Source organism: Nannospalax galili, unplaced genomic scaffold (genome assembly GCF_000622305.1).
Source record: "Nannospalax galili isolate Female #2095 unplaced genomic scaffold, S.galili_v1.0 scaffold1592, whole genome shotgun sequence".
NCBI lineage: Eukaryota > Metazoa > Chordata > Mammalia > Rodentia > Spalacidae > Nannospalax > Nannospalax galili.
The window spans coordinates 166,831-184,172 of record NW_008331804.1 but is presented as its reverse complement, the minus strand read 5'-3'; the positions used below and the strand labels follow the sequence as shown (position 1 = coordinate 184,172).

General features: G+C 38.9%; 1 protein-coding gene across 1 annotated transcript; it reads right to left on the bottom strand.

The window, feature by feature from the left end:
* Positions 1-16,067: 16,067 nt before the first annotated feature.
* On the bottom strand, positions 16,068-17,021 carry LOC103728909 (olfactory receptor 14A16-like). The gene has a single exon (XM_008826903.1). The coding sequence runs from the start codon at positions 17,019-17,021 to the stop codon at positions 16,068-16,070; it is 954 nt and encodes a 317-aa protein (XP_008825125.1).
* Between the last annotated feature and the right edge of the window lie 321 nt (positions 17,022-17,342).

Here is a 17,342-nt window from a genome sequence, read left to right as displayed (position 1 = left end):
TAACACAGTGGACAGTAATAGGGATGACAGAGTATATGGACTCCAGTGTGTGTGTGGGTGTGTGTGTGGCTATGGGAAGGTGCCAATTAGGATGTAGGTATAAAGATGAATATGATTGTTTGAGATGTTCTGAATGAAATACACACAAAAAATCTGTTATTAAACTAATAATAGTAATAAAAATAAAATGCAAATTCTTTTTAAGCAGAAAACAAATCAGAAAGAGCCAAAATAAATGACTTAATATTGCAACTCAAGGATCTGGAAAGGCAAGAACAAATGAAACCCAAACGCAGCAGAAGAGAATAAATAACAAAAATTAGAGCAAAAATTAATAAAATAGACACAGAGAAAACCATACAAATCTAAGAGATGGTTCTTTGAAAAGCTAAACAAAATAGAATCTTAGCCCAGTTAACCAAAAGAAAGAAAGGGCAAATTCAAATCAACAAAATCAGAGATGAAAGGTGCACTATAACAACAGACACCCAAAAGATCCAGACCATTGTAAGGGAATATTTTAAAAACCTATACACAACTAAATTTGAAAATCTGAAAGAAATGAATGGATATCTAAAATCATGAGAACTACCAAATTTAAACAGAAGAACTCAATTAGTTACAATTGCTGTATTTCCCCACCTGTATCTGAGGGTCAGGGAGCGGTGAGATCAAAGGCTTCTTGGATCCTTTTGTTTACCACTAATGCCTCAAGGTCAGGTATTGTGAGGCTCTCCAGAAAACTTCTTCCTCCTGAATGGGCAGGTTAAGTACTGGTTTGCATGACACAAACTCAGTAAATGAGGCTGCTGCAGCTCAATGATTAGCAGCTCCCCACACACGTGCCATCCGGCTCCCGCCCCATGCATTCACCCAAATGTGGTGGTGGCTCCACCCTTTTTCCCAGTGTGCTCTGTGTCATGCATGCTTCCCATGGATCAGCTCCAGCTTTTTGGAGAAGCCTTCAGGTTACAGAAAGAAACAGAGGAAGAACTTCCGAACTCCTTCTATGATGCCACTATTACTCTTAATATCAAAACCATAAAAAGACACAAGAAATAAAAAAAATAAAGGCTCATATCTCTAATAAATATAGGTGCAAAAATTCTCAATAAAATACAAATCACATACATACAGAAATCAAATATTCATTCATGAAAAAATTCTACAGGGAACTGGACTGGCAGGAACACACCTCAACATAATTAAAACTATATACAGCAAACCCACATTCAACATCATTTTAAATGAAGAAAGATGAAGCATTCCCATTAACATCAGGAACCAGGCAAGGCTGTCTGCTATCTCCACTCCTTTTCAGTATAGTGCTTGAAACTCTTTCTAGAGCAATAAGACAAGAGAAGGAAATTAAATGAGAATGAATTGGAAAAGAAGAGGTCAAATTTCCATTTTTGCAGATGATAGAATACTATACATAAAGATCCAAAAATTCCATGAGAAAACTCCTAGAACTGATTAACATATGTAGTAAAGTGGCAGGTTAAAAAATTAATCTAAAAAAATCCATAGCCTTTCTATATGCCAATAACAAGTCCTCAGAGAAAGAGTACAGGGAAACCCTCCCATTCACAACAGACTCAAAAAACAAAAAAAATCTTGGAATAAATCTGACCAAAGTCATAAAAAGTCTCTACAATGAAAATTTTAAATCTTTAAAAATAGAAATTGAGCTTCCTCATCAGAAGATGTAAGGATGGAACAGGCTTATGGATTGGAGTAATTAATATTGTGAAAATGATCTTCCTACCAAAAGCAATATATAGATTGAATGCAATCCCAGTCAAAATTCCATGACGTACTTCATAGAATTAAAAAAAAAAAAACATACTAAAGTACACGTGTAATCACAAAAGACCCTGGGTAGCCAAAACAACCCTGAGCACAAAAGCAATGCTGGGGAAATTACTATACCAGATCGCAGACTATATTACAGTGCTGTAGTCACAAAAAAGCATGGTAATGGTACAAAAATAGAAACATAGATCAATGGAACATCATTGAAGATCCAAACCTGAGTACATGCAATTTTAGCCAACTCATATTTGCAAAGATGCCAAGAACACTCAGTAGAGGAAAGACAACATTTTCAACAAATGGTGCTGGAAAAACTGGATCTCCACCTTAGAACATTGAAACTAGACCCTTATCTTTCACCTTGCACAAAAGTCAACTCCAAATGGATCAAAGACCTCAATGTGAAACTTGAAACTCTGATACTGTTGGAAGAAACATTGGAAGAAACAGTAACCTTCAAGACATAAGTGTAGGAAAGGACTTTCTAAGTCAGCTCATCAGGAATTAAGTGAGAAATAATTTAAGTGAGAAATAATTTTCTAAAATGGTTTTGTATAACAAAAGAAACAACCAATAAAGTGAAGAGAAAACCCACAGAATGGGAGAAAATCTTCACCTGTGACACATCTGACAGAATAACATCCAGAATACATAAAGAACTCAAAAAACAATGAATCAGGAAAGCAAATGACCTACTTAGAAGATGGTCTAAGGATCTAAACAGAGAGTTCTCAGAAGAAGTAATGATAGTTAAGAAACATCTTAAAATGTGGTCACATCATTAGTAATAAGGGAAATGCAAATTAAAACCACCTTAAGATTTCATCTTACCTCAGTCAGACTGGCTAAGATCAAGAGAACAAATAACACCTAGTGCTGGTGAGAATGTGGAAAAAGGAGAATGCTCATTCTCTGCTCATGGGATTGCAAACTTGTGCAACCCCTATAGAAAAGAGTGTGGAGAACTCTGAAATACTAAAGATGAACCTACCATATGACCCGGTTATACCACTCCTTGGGATATACCCAAAGGAGTTATCCTATTGCAGAGATATGTGTACATCTCTGTTTTTTACTGCTCTTTTCACAATAGCTAAGAGATGGAAGCAACTTAAATGTCTCTCACCTGACAAGTGGTTAATGAAAATGTGGTGCATTTACACAACAGAGTTCAACTCAGTGGTAAAGAAAGTCAAAATAATAAAATTTTCAGGTAAATGGATGGAGCTGCAAAGTTTTCTATAAGCGAAGTAACAGACTTAGAAAAACAGAAGAGGCATCTTCTCCCTCATTTGTGGATCCTAGCCCCAAATCCTTATATGTGAGTGTATATCCTGATGTAATTGCTGGAACCAGGAAAATGGAAGGGAACCAGGGGGGTAATGGGAAAGAAGGAATCTGAGAGAAAAGAACAATAGGAGACAGTTGTTACTAAGGAAGCAATGCATAAATTGAGGGGAGTTACATGGGAGGGGAAGAAGGAGGGATATACAAGGAACTATGGGGATAAAGGGGAAGAAGGAGTTCAAGAGAGGTGGAACCACAGGAGATAGGAATTATCAAGGGAGAAATGGGAAAAATGTGGATACTATAAATGCAGAGGACAGGGATGGAGGATGAGATAGGAAGAGTGAGGAGAGAGATAACCAATGCCTAGTTAGTATAAAAAAAGAGGGAGGGGCTGGAGAGATGGCTGAGCAGTTAAGATTGCTGGCTGCTCTTGCAGAAGACCCAGGTTCAATTCCCAGCACACATATAGCAGCTAACAACTGTCCATAAACAAGTTCTGGGAATTCAACACCCTCAGAAGCATCCTCTGCAGGCATTGCATGACATGGGTACACTTACATACATGCAGGTTATATACTCATACACACACACAAAATGGAAGAAATTGTATTAGTCCAAAAATCTACTGAAAAATTACACATACACTATCTCTACATGAGTACATGTGTATAGTTGAAGGTACATAACAAAAAATAGTGCCAGACAAGAGAAATCTTCCTTTGAGTTGTTTGCCAGAGTAGTCCAGGAATCTCACAAAATTCTATAGGGTATTGCCATGGTTGCTTCCCAGAACTTCAAGGAAAGACCCTTTTGCTGAAGACAGGACATACCTTGGACACAGGATTTTGAGCAATGGAGCTGGAACTGACCCGAAGGTGACCTCTCCTGAAGGCTATCTCTCACAGCTTTGGAGATACTATACAAGATGCTAATGGAGAACATCAATTGATGGTTCAAACCCAGCTTCAAGGCCTAAAAACCACATCAATGACTGGCAAAGAAATGATATTGGTGTACTAGTGGCACTTTTACCTTGGGCTTAGTCAATGGCTACTTAATTGGAGTTAAAGCCTACCCAGTGGGCAGGAGGGGGCAGAACTCATGTGTGGTACTGAAACCTTAGCAAAATATAAATCACTGCAGAGGTTATAAATCTTAGAGAAAATCCCAAGCCTCTCACATCTTTAGACAAATTTGATTTCTTACTATGTAAAAAAATATGAATCTTTAAATTTACAGACAATATCCCAGTCATCCATCAAAGAAGCTTCTTTTTCAGTAGACAGAGATTATTACAGATTCCACAAGTGGTCACACACAGAGATTGTCTGTGAATTGTCCAAGCTTAAGTGGCACATCTGTGTTGCAACCTTTATACCTAATGCTCACAGAACACAGAACAAGGAATGAAGAGAGCACTAACACATCTTTCAGCTCTGATAAATAAAGTGCCTTCATGTAGCATAGGGCGAGAAACGTAAAAGTCCACAAATTGAGCCAGGCGTGGTGGTGCACACCTGTAGTCCCAGCACTTGAGAGGCAGGAGAACGCAGATTGCTGTGAGTTCAAGGCCAGCCTGGTCTATGTAGTGAGTTCCAGGTCAGCTGGGGCTATAGGGAGACACTGTTTCAAAAAAGACCCCCCCCCAAAAAAAAAATAGAATCCTCCAAGCATCCTGGAGCCTTCTCATATGAATCTACATTAATGGTGTCAGCATCCACAAGACCCATGCAAAGTCAAGTAGACAAAAACTCATCACAGAGCTGTGGAAATGGACAGCAGGCCTTAATATTAGTCAAAGAATTATTGACAACTAATCCTTCAGGGTAAGCAAGAGCTGCTTTTCTTAAAATTAGGGTCTCTAGATAGGCTGACTAGCCCCTCAGTGAATGAACTTGCACTGAAAGACATCTGAGAATACTAACTTGACATGCTAGGTCTTAGCACAAATGAGTCAATGAGACAAAGGGAGTCAATGAGAGTATAATGATGATCAAGATGTTCTGTATAAAATACACAAAATTCAAAAAAAAAAAGAGAAGGAATTCAATGGTAAGACCCTATTTCTGAAGACACCACATACTTTGTTCACAAGATAAGGAGAAATCATGTTAGTCCTAGCTAGAAATCTTCCTCCTTGGTAACTGGTTGCACACATGAATCCACAGCACTGTGACTGCGTGCATCAAGTCTAAGACAGCGAAAAACTCAATATGGAGGAGGGAGTTGAGCAGGAACCCATAGTTCTTGCTGAGGAAACATTGATAATTGATAGCTTTTAAGAGAGGGAGAGAGTTTTCTTTAAGGCTGTGACACTGGATAAGTTCACCAGGATACAGGGGATGGACCCACTCTGAAGAATATTTGGAGAATACAAATTAGACTCAATAGGTCTTTAAAATATAACAATAGAGCACATGATGTCTGAGGAAGGGTAGCAAGGTGAGGGAAGGATCTGCATATAATTAAAATACACTGCATGAAATTTTCAAAGTTTCAGTAAAAATATTTTTTGGAAAAGCATTATAGCCATTAATTGCTGGCAGCTTAGTTTGAATTCAAAAACCAAAAACCCAAATTTTAGTCTTAAAAAAGCAACTTTGAAGAGAATGAACTGGGTAGATAGTTTATACTTCTTGTATTTTTTTCTTAGACATAAAAATTCCTTAATTCATTCAACATCACGTTCTTTTTAACTTTTAAAATTATTTTAAAGTTTTTTACTTTATGTGTATGAGTATATTGCCTGTATGTATGCAAATGCACCTGTGTCATGCAGTACCCATGGAAGCCAGAAGAGGGTGTAAGCTCTCTGGCAACTGGGGTTATGGATGGTTGTTAGCTGCCATGTGGATGCTGGGATTCAAACTCAGGTCTTCTGTCGTTGCAGCCAGTGCTCTTTAGAGCTGAGTCATCTCTCAAGTTCCTCAATATCATGCTCTTGATCAAAGTTTTAAATGGGAAAAAGAAAAAAAAAATGTGGCCTCTAGTAGTTCAAACGTTCTCCAGTGGATGGTCCCATACCAGTGATTTATGGTGAGTACAAATTTGACTCAGTGGGTAGTTTAAAAACAAACAGAGGACTCAAAGTTTGGAGGGGTTGGGGAATAAGGGTGCATCTGGGAGGAGTTAGGAGGAGTTGTATATGTGAATATGCCATAAGAAAATTTTATTTTGTATGCTAATTTTATTTTTAATTAATTAGTTATTTTTTATGTGTATGAGTGTCTTGCCTACATGTATATAAGAACACTGGTGTCCTGCAGGGCCCACTGAGGCCAAATGAGGGGAGTGTCCTGGAACTGGAGTTTGGGACAGTTGTTAGCTACTAGGTGGGTGCTGGGAACCAAACCTGGGTCCTATGGAAGAGCAGCCAGTGTTCTTAACCACTGAGGCATCTCTTCAGTCCCTGTATGCTAATTTTAAAAAATGTAAAAGTAAAGATGGCACTACAGCTACACTCAAAAATTTGGTGTGGGTCCATCCACTGTAGCCTCATTAACCTCTAGCATCACACCCGTATAGTAAACCAATTCTTTCTCTCCCAGCAGTTATTGGCTACCAATAGCTCCTCAGCTAAGATTGGGGCTTCTTACCCACTTTCCACTTCTATGCTGGGCTTTTGTGTGGCTTGACCTTGTGTGGGTCTTGTGCATGCTGTTACCATTGCTGCATGTTCATATGAGTAACTTCCCAGCTGTCTGGAAAACTTTGTTTCCTTGTGGTCATCCACTACTTCTGACTCTTACAATCTTTCTGCCTCCTTTTTTGCAATGGTTCCTGAGCCTTGGATGGCAGAAGTTTGATATAGGTGTCCTATCTGAGGATAAGCACTATGTATAGGATTCTTGTTGGAATATACTCTTCTTTTAGAACTTGGACTGTATCATTCCTCTCTCTTTTGGCCTGTGAGATTTCTGCTGAGAAATATGCTGCTAACATTAAAACTCCTTTGTGCTTTCCTCTTCCTTTTTAAGGAAGTGACTTTTAACTGTTCGTTAAAATGTGCCTCAGGGCCAGGAGTTGTGGCACACATGCCTTTAATCTCTGCACTCCGGAGGCAGAGGCAGGCGGATCTCTGTGAGTTCAAAGCCAGCCTGGTCTACATAGTGAGTTCCAGGACAGCTGGGGCTACAGGAAGACCCTGTCTCAAAAAGACCCCCCAAAAAATGTGCCTCAGGTTTATTTAAAAGCTACTTTGGATTTATTTCATTGAAAGCTCCTAGGTTTCTTGAATCTTTGTATCAATGGTTTTCTTTGAATTCATATTTCCAGCCATTATTTTGACTATGATATCTGGGTCATTTTGCTCTTTTCCTTTTGGAATTTCCATAATTCATAAGTTTTCCCAGTTACTGATGTTCCATTAATACCTTAGATCATTTTTAAAATTTTCACTTCTTCACTTCCATTGATAGTTTTAAATTGCCTACATTGATAGCTGATAACTTTATTAAGTCTGCTCTTGAATATCCCCAATGAATATCTCAATTAAGTACATATTGTACAACTCAATAATTTAGTTTTAGCTTTTTTAACATTAACTATTTTTATTTATAGCATCACTTCCTTGCTTTTGTTTTTGACTTGTATAAATATGTTTTGTTCATTGAACATGTGTGGCATGTTTCTTCTCTATCAGGTAATTCATATATTTATGCATTTTAAGGGCTAATTATTAGATACATATTTTCTTGCATTTATTGAGCTATATTCCATGAGGTTTTGTTTTGTTCTTTTGTTTTTTGTTATAGTAGTTGTAGTTATAATATTTGAACATACATTTACAGTTTAGAAAACAGTCACTTCTCAAAGTCTTACTGTATTTACACAAGAGAAGGCTTTAGTCATGTCAGCTAGAGTTCCTGAAGATTACTTTCTCCAGTCTCTGTGTACAATTTCTCAGTAAAAGGTTTGGCCATTTTCAGTTCATGATTTATGTCTCCCTCTGGTGCCTTATCGTGCAGTGCCGTCTCCCCCTCCTTTTTTTAAATTGATTTTTTTTTGTTATTTTCATTCAATATAATTTGATAGTATTTCAATTCCCTCCCCTAACCACACCTCCCCTTACTGTCCCCTGCCTGATTTAATGTACTTTATTATATAAACAGTAAGGCTTATAGAGTCCAATTTTTGTCCTCAAATGTCCTTCAGTGTAGGTCCATCCATTGGAGCCTGGTTAACCTACCAGGAGTGCCATTCTTGAATGAGACTGTCTCTGTTCCTCCAAGCAGCCATCTGTTACCACAATTTCTGGATACTGGGGTGAAGTTTCTTAACCACTTTCTCATATCTATGCTGAGACTTTCATTTGAGGTTACATGGGACTTGTACATGCTCCATTGTCTCCACTACTGTGAGTTCACATGAATAACTACCAACTGTCAGGAAAACTCTCTTTCCTTGTGGTCATCTATCATCTCTGACTCTGACAATCTTTCTACCCCTTCTGTAATGATCCCTAAGCCTTGACAGACAGAAGTTTGGTATAGGTGTTCTATTCAGGAATAAGCACTCTGCAATCTCTTGTTCTCTACACAGTAGCCAGCTGTGGGTTTCTGTTTTGCTTACTATCTACAGCTTAAAGAAACTTCTCTGGTGAGGGTTGAAAAATGCACAAATCTATGGGTATAACAATAAATTATTAGGGGTAATTTTAATAAAATAACTATTCAGTAGAAAACTAATATTAGGTTCTCCCCTATGTCTGTGACCTGTCTAGTCTCAGATTCCTAAGCCTGATATCAATGTCAGTTATGGGCTCCATCCTTTGAAGAAGACCTTAAATCCAGTTAAACAGTGGTTGGTTACTAACATAATATTATTGCCTTTATTGCATCAGTAGGCATATTTTGCCAGGCAAGTTGCTATTGTAGTTCACAGATTCACAGCTGGGTAGGGTTGATGATTATTTTTTTCTTCCAGTAGCATACATAGCACTGTCGAGCACTATGAATGCTGGGCAGAAGAGATGAGGCTCTGAAGTCAGCACCAGCTTCATTTTTCTTTGTTCTACAGCTCATGTATGTAGTATCTTCAGCAATTGTGTCTTATCAGTCAGTTATGGTGGGTAACTAAGAGCAGGGGACATGGTCAGTACTTTTTGAGGTTCTATGGGACCCCCTAGTGAGCAGCTTCTAGATGGGAAGTCCTTTCCTGGCAAAGAAGCCAAAAATACACACTGGTGAAAAGGCAGCATGTTCAACACATGGTGTTGCTCAACCTGGATAAGGACATGTAGGAGAATGAAACTTGATCCCTCTCTCACCATGCACAAAATGCAACTCCAAATGGATCAAGGACTTCAACATAAGACCTGATACTCTGAATCAGATAGAGGAGAGAGTAGGGGATACACTGTAAATTACAGGCACAGGAAAGGACTTTTTGAACAGGACTCCTACAGCACAAGCATTAGGTCCAACAATTAACAAATGGGATCATATGAAACTAAAATCTTCTGTACATCAAAGGACACTATCATTTGAGTGACGATGCAACTTACAGAATGGGAAAAAGTCTTTACCAGCTACACCTCTGACAGAAGGTTAATATCTAGGTGTTAAAGCTCTCCATAGGCTCACCAGCACAGCATTTGGTTGCCTGTCAATTTTGACCATAGGAACTCCTGTTCTGTGCAGATCCAGCCACATCTGTGCTTGGGAGACAGGGAGGGGCCATTTTGCTGAGTTCTTGCCCTTTTCCCTTGTGTCTACTTGCTTTAGCACCTTTTGAAACCTGGTTACATGTTTGTCTAAATCACTTAAGTCTGCCAGAGCCTTGCCAGCCTCATACAGGTCACAACGGATCATGGAGCTTAGCACTGCCATCAAAGCTCCATACCAGTCTTGTGGACCTTGCTGAACCAATTTCTTTCTTAAGTCTCCTGTAAAATCAGTCCTGACTGGGCCTGTGAACTGGGCATTGAATATAGCTTCCCTCATACCCAGTTCCCTCAACATGGCCTGTCCTTCCTGTATGGTTTTCCAGTCTCCAGTATTCATGGAAATCTCTGCTGGAGATACCCATGTGTCCATAATGGCTTGTTTGAGCCAATCCATCATGGTCTGATTTCCCTCATACTCCCTTAAATTGTCTTTGTCTCAAAGAGGGATAAGTGGTTATATTGCTTACCTTCTCTGCTTCTGTAGAACTTAAAATGATCCTGTCTGCCTCCATGTCCCATAGCCTCACAAGCCAGGTGGCAAAAGGCTCCTTCATATCTGGTTTAAATGTCTTTCCTAGTTCTAAGAGCTCTGGTGCTGAATATTCTCTGATTACCATGGTGTATTGCATTGGGCTTTTGTTAAGATCTCCATCAGCATGCTGGACCATAGATTTTCCCTTTCTTTGAATTAAAGGTCAGACTTGAGGAGTATCTCCCACTATCTCTAGGTCACTTCCTTCTTCCTGAGGCCAGAACTCTCCAAATCTGCCACTTGGAGGATCTTAACGAGTTCATTGGACTTGCTAACTGAGCTAGGGGTGCTGGATTACTTACAGAAGAGTGGGCACCCCACGATTCATGACTGTGCTTGAAAGTCCACACCCAAACATAAGTCCAGTGTCTGCTCAACAGCCACACAAAATGACAAAAGAGTGGCCTCATGGTTTTCGTGGTGGCTTATATACACTTAATCCCTCCCCTCAAGCAGCTAAGGTCAACGGACTGGCTGGAAGACGTAATGGGCTTGACTTTCCCCAGAGCATGGGAAGCAGGCAGGACATGGCTTGTCATCATTAGGTCAGAGGAACTTCCAGGTCACAGCAAGCCTGGGCTAAAAATAATCAGGTTCAATGGTATTTCAAACTTCCCTACAATCCTACAGGAGCCAAGTTAATTGAAAGAGTAAACAGATTGGGAAAGGAACAGTTAAGAGACTTAAGTGCAGAAGGAACTCTTCAGGGGTGGAAAAAGGCCCTTCCAGAAGCCATATCGTTGTTAAATGAAAATCCCAGTACCAGGGGTGGGTTGCCTCCCTATGAGCTCTGGGCACAAGGGGCCCTAGAGGTCCCCAAAACACAATAAAGGCAAGTGTCAACAGTTTTGGTTGTACACCTGAAGTAGACGGTAAGACCCTGTTGCTAATGATATCACATGATGCGAGTGTGGGGGAGGGAGAAATCAAGCTTGGACTAGGCTTGAATCTGCCTGCCACTGGATGGGTGACTCTCCTGGTGTCAGAAGGCACTATGAAGATGGCTGAGGGAGAATTTTCCCTTATCATCCTATTTAAGGAGGGACCCCATGTGGTTCACTACCAACATGTGAAGTGAGATGTTCCTGCTGCTGTAATAGTGGCCTGTCTAGTGTATGTCCAACCAGAAAATTTTTGATTGGAACCAATGACTGCTCCTAGGGATTGAACACACATCTGGTATTGTAGACCAGGCCAACCTCCTGTGGTAAGGGAGGTTATAGGCCAAAATGGAGAAGTCACTGGAGTTGTGCTGTTAGATGGATGTGATACACCTGCTGAAGTGCCATCCTAGCATTTGTGTTTATGCCGATAGATTATAGCAGTCACTTTTTTATGTTCTTTCTTCTTGCTGTTTGTGTTTTTATAGTAGATGGAATACCACTAAAATGAGCCATCAGCCCATGACAAACAGATGATGCATAGACCTGAAAGTTCAGTGCTCTGCCACAATGGGAGGAAGATCATTTCACACCTACTGCCCCCTGCAAGGCTCAGGGAAGTTTGCGGAAGAGGTGGTCAGAAGTGTAACTTGGAAGTTCCTCTGACCACTATGATGGCAAGCTATAGTCCCACCTCCTTCCCATACTCTGTGGAAGGAGTTAAGCAGGGGGAAGCCCATTGCCTCTATTACCCAATCAGTTTACTTAAGCTGCAATGAAGGGGAGGGGCTAAGGATATATAAACCAAGAAATCCATGAGGCAGTTTGCTTGCTATTTTGTGGGACTGTCAGGAAGCCACAAGATATATGCTTGAGTGTGGACTTTACAGCATAGCTATGAATGGGGGAGGGTGGCCACTCTTCTGTAAGTAAACTAGCACCCCAAGCTCAGATAGCAAGTCCAATAAATTTGTTAGGATTTTTCCAAATCGCAGTTTTGGAGAATTCTTGCCTTGTGTTGTTGTAAGGACAGTTGGAGGATGGCCCCAATACCACATATGCCTTCCATCAGTGAATTTGTCTTTACAAGGTTGCATCATAGAGGTACAACTTAGACTTGGGCAATTCACAGACAATCTTTGTGTGTGATGAGTTGTCAAACTCTTAAATAGTTGCTGTGAAAAAGAAGCTTCTTTGATGGGTGGTGACTAAGATACTTGTCTGTAAATTTAAGGATCCATATTTTGTACATAGTAAGAATTAAATTTGTCTAGGGATGTGGCAGCTGTGGGGCTTTCTCTAAGATTTATGACCTCTGCATCTGTGTGTATTCGGCTAGGTTTATAGCACCACATACAAGTTTCTTCCCCTCGAGTTGTCATGTGGTTCTTGATAACAAGCACTTGTAAAGTCAATCTACAGAGGACTGATCCAGACTTCGTGTATCAAAAGTAGACAAGGGCTTGAACTCTACCAATGTGTCTTCCAGGAATAGCATGGCAAATTCAGGGAAAAGGAGATAGGTATGGAAAGCTCAAACAGAAAGAAATAATATTTTTTTCTCCAGATAAAAAGCAGTAATTGCCCTGATTTGATCATTTTTCAATGTATAAGTTCATTAAACCAGTATGCTTAACTTCATAAATATGAATTTTATGTATGATTAATTATTTTTGGTCTTACCATTGAGTTCTGGTGTGTTTCCAAGAGTCATGGCAATAGCCTTTATTCTTTTGGGGTTCTCTGAGAAACCCTTGACAAACAACTTATGAGAAGGTATAACACATCTGGGCTTTTTAGTTGACAATCTATGACTTCTGGGAGGAAAATTGTACAATGTGTAGGATAATTCCTTTATACAAATATGTATGTATATGCACGTATTTAGGAAGCTTAAAAATAGTAGGAAAGATTGTAAGAGCCATGGAGGAGGTGCATGACAATATGGAAACAGAGTCCTACAAGCTCCTGGGAACCTGCTCATATGATTCTATGACATAGGTGTCAGCATTCACAAGCAGACAGTAACCCAACATAGAACTGGGATAATGAACAGCAGACTCCAATCCTTTCTAAACCAATGCTGGCAATTGATTACTTCTAGATGAAGTAGAACTGATCTTCTTAAAACAAGGGACTCTAGATAGGCTGACTAGACTCAGTGGATGGTCTTTCACTGGGTAATGGCTGGGGGCACTGACAACACAGTGAGCAGCAACAGGGATAACAGAGTATATGAGCTGCAGTGTGTGTGTGGGGGGCTATAGGAGAGTGCTAGTGGGGATGAGGGTATAAAGATGATTAATATTGTTTGAAATATTCTGTATAAAATACACAAAAATCCATAAAAAAGTAGGTCTCCATATGGCTTTTTGAAACATCTTTAGTGTAGACTATCCTCTCCCTACTCCTTCCCCTCCCTTACTCTCCCATCCCTCTCCACACTTAAACCTCTCTCCCCATTCTTCTCCAGTTCCCCTTCATATTACATGTATTCAACTCCCCCCACCATTTATATTCTTCTCTCTCCTCATCAATGGTCTCTCTCTGTCTTTGGATTAACTAGATACTCTACATTAAACACACAAATCTAAAGATTCAATGCTAAGATTCACATATGCATGAGAACATGCAATGTTTGTCTTTCTGGCTCTGGGTTATCTCTCTTGGTATAATCTTTTCTAGTTCTATCCATTAACTTGCATATTTTATAATTTCATTTTTTACAGCTGAATTCAATTCCATTGTGGATAGGCATATTTTCACTATCCATTCATCAGTTGATGGACATCTAGGCTGTTTCCATGTCCTAACTATTGTGACTAGGGCAGCTATAAACATATCTCTCAAAAGTAGAAAATGAACTTCTCTAGATATATGTCCAGAAGTATACTAACAATGGTATAACTGGATCATGTGATATGTCTATTTCTAATTTGGTTTTATTTGTTTGTTCATTTTAAAGGAACTGCCAACTGACTTCTGAAGTTACTGAATCACCTTGCATTTCCACCCACAGTGCATGAGGGTTTTCCCTTCCCCACATCCTTGCTAACAATTGTTGTCTTTTGTTTTCTTAATCTTAACAATTCTGATTGGATAAGATGTAATCTCACATAAGTTTTAATTTGTATTTCCTTGATAGGCAAGGATGGTGAAAAGTTTTAAAAATATTTATTTGCATTTCTTCTTCTGAGAACTCTCTGTTCAGTTCCATATCCCACTTTTAAATTGGGTTGTTTTCTAGTGTTTATTTTTTGAGTTTCCTGTATATTCTAGATACTAATTTCACATCAGATGCACAGTTGACAAACATTTTTTCCTATTACATAGGCTGAATCTTCAGTCGACTAGTAGTTCCTTTTGTAGTTCAGAAGATTTTTAATTTCACAAAGTCCCACTTGTTGATAGTTGATCTTATTTCTTGAGTGAAGAGTGTAGTATTCAGAAAGTCCTTACCAGAGACTATATCCTCAAGTATATTCCTTACTCTTTCTTATAGACATTTCAGTTTCAGGTCTAAAATTGAGATCTTTGATCAATTTGGAATTGATTTGTGTGCAGGATAAGAGAGACAGATCAAGATTAATTCTTTTTTACATATAGATATCCAGTTTTCCTAATACTATTTGCTAAAGATACTGATTTTTTTTACAGTGTATGTCTTTAGCATCTGTCCTTTAATCCATTTATGTGGTGAATTATGTGTATTGATTTGCATATGCTTAACCATTCCCACTTTCTTGGGGTGAAGCCAAGCTGATTGGGGTGAGTGGTTCTTTGAATGCATTTTAAAATTCTGCTTGCAAGAATTTTATTGAGAATCTGTGCATCTATGTTAATCCGAAAATTGGCATATAATTCTCTTTTGAGTTGGGTCCTTATCTGGTTTTGGCATCAGAATAATACTGGATGCATAAAAAGAGTTTTCAGGTGTTCCTTCCATTTATAGTAGTGTTTGTTTTACGGAGTTGGCTGAGACTATATTTAGAACTTATGTATTTAGAATTACAGTTTCCTTTTGATATATCCCTGGATCAGTAGGAAGCAACCCTCTTTATCTCTTCTGAACAGAATTTGTTTGAAGTCTACTTTGACACATATAACAGCAGCATTTGCTTGGAGAATTTTTTCCCATCCTTTCACCCTAAGATAGTGTTTAACGTTGATGGTGAGATATGTTTCTTAGAGGCAGAAAAAGAAGGGTTCTATTTTCTAATCCAATCTGCTAGTTTGTGTCTTTTGATGGGTAAATTAAGAACAATGATATTCAGAGTTATTACTGGAAGGTAAGTATTACTCCCTGTCATTTTGTTGATTTTGTTCTGTGAAAAAATATGTTTCTTCTCTCCTCTAAGCCCTGGATGCTGAAGCCATTCTGTAACTGTGGACAATTTCAATCTTCAGTATTGAGAAAATAAGCTCACTCTCCCAGGGACACATGCTTGTCTCTCTGAGCAAAATATTAACAATTTATTGGTTTTAAAAAGTTGTGATTTTATTGTGAACAGTAGGAAAATCTACCTCTTCTAAGTACATTACATTAACCACACATGCAAGGTACCTTTGCAATATAGAACAATGTATTCAAGAGGTTTCAAGAAGACTGAAGCAGACAGTTTTCTTATATGATTCAGAAGTCCATTACAGTGCTTTTAAAGTTGGAATTTCACAGGTGCAGTTTATGTAACAAATACCCAGTTAATGTAGGTTCTGAGATAATTGTAGTTGATTTAGGATTATAAACTTTTAGACCCATTTATAGAACTTTTAAAGCAATTATTTACTTAAGATATTGAACTCTTTTCATATCATAACAAATGTGTAATTGGAAATGGTGACAGTGAAATATACGAAACATTTCATGTAGCCTTTCTTCATGCTATGACTGCTTTCGTCTATAAAACTCACAGTAATCTAGTTTCCATAAAAAGTTCCATAAAGCAGCTTTGATTTCCTTATTCCTTAGGCTGTATATTATAGGATTCATTGATGGAGGCATCACAGAATAGAAAACAGTTATCAAAAAGTCCAAAAGCTGTGCAGTGTCAGGAACTGGTTTCAAATAGGCAATGACAGCCGTGACTAAAAATGTGGAGACAACGATGAGATGGGGTATACAGGTAGAAAAGGCTTTTGATTTCCCCTGTAACAAGGGCATTCTCAGCACTGTGTTGAAAATGTAAACATATGAAAACCCTATGGAGACTGAGCAGAAAAACCCATATATGAGTCCAAAGATTACACTAATGTCAATGGTGACATGCATTGTTGAGCAAGAAATCTTCAGTAGAGAGGGGACATCACAGAAGAACTGTGGCACTTTTCTGGAACCACAGAAAGATAGAGAGAAGGATCCATATGAATATAAGACCCCAAAGAGAGCTCCAAATAGCCAAGAAGCTGCTACCATCTGTAAACAGACTTCCCTGTTCATGATGGCATCATAGTGTAGTGGGTGACAGATGGCCACATAGCGATCATAGGACATGACTGTGAGGAGGAAAAGCTCAGATGCAGCAAAGAAAATCACGAACAAGACCTGACACACACATCCTGGGAAAGAGATAGTGCTCCTGTGAGACAAAGAGCTGAGAATGAGCTTTGGGACTGTGACTGAAATAAAGCACACATCGAGGAAGGACAAGTTCTTCAGGAAGAAGTACATGGGGGTGTGAAGACACTGGTCCACAGTGACCAGCACGATGGTGAGAAGATTCCCCATGAGGGACACCAAGTAAACCAGCAGAAACAGAAAGCCCTGGAGCACCTGGAGCTGCTTGCTGTCAGAGAATTCCATGAGGAAAAAATCTGTGTCCACTGTGTGGTTGGTCATGTTGTCTGCTGTTCACCTACTGTGAGACAAAGAAGGAAAAGACACATGGGGAGCTCATGCTGAACCTTCCTCTTGTCTATCAGTGCATTTTTCTGTGTTTGCCACTGTGTTATGTTTTTAAAGCATGGACATTTTTACAATGCTAAATATAGTTTGGGTTCTTATGAACTTTTCACTGTATCATTCTCAATACATATTATAATGATACACAGGGTAGGAGGTTTAGACAGAAATATTCAAAAAACTATTTTAGTGGTCTTGACCTCTTTAACATTTTGTTTATTTATTTTTAATATATTAAAAAAATTTAAATATGTATAA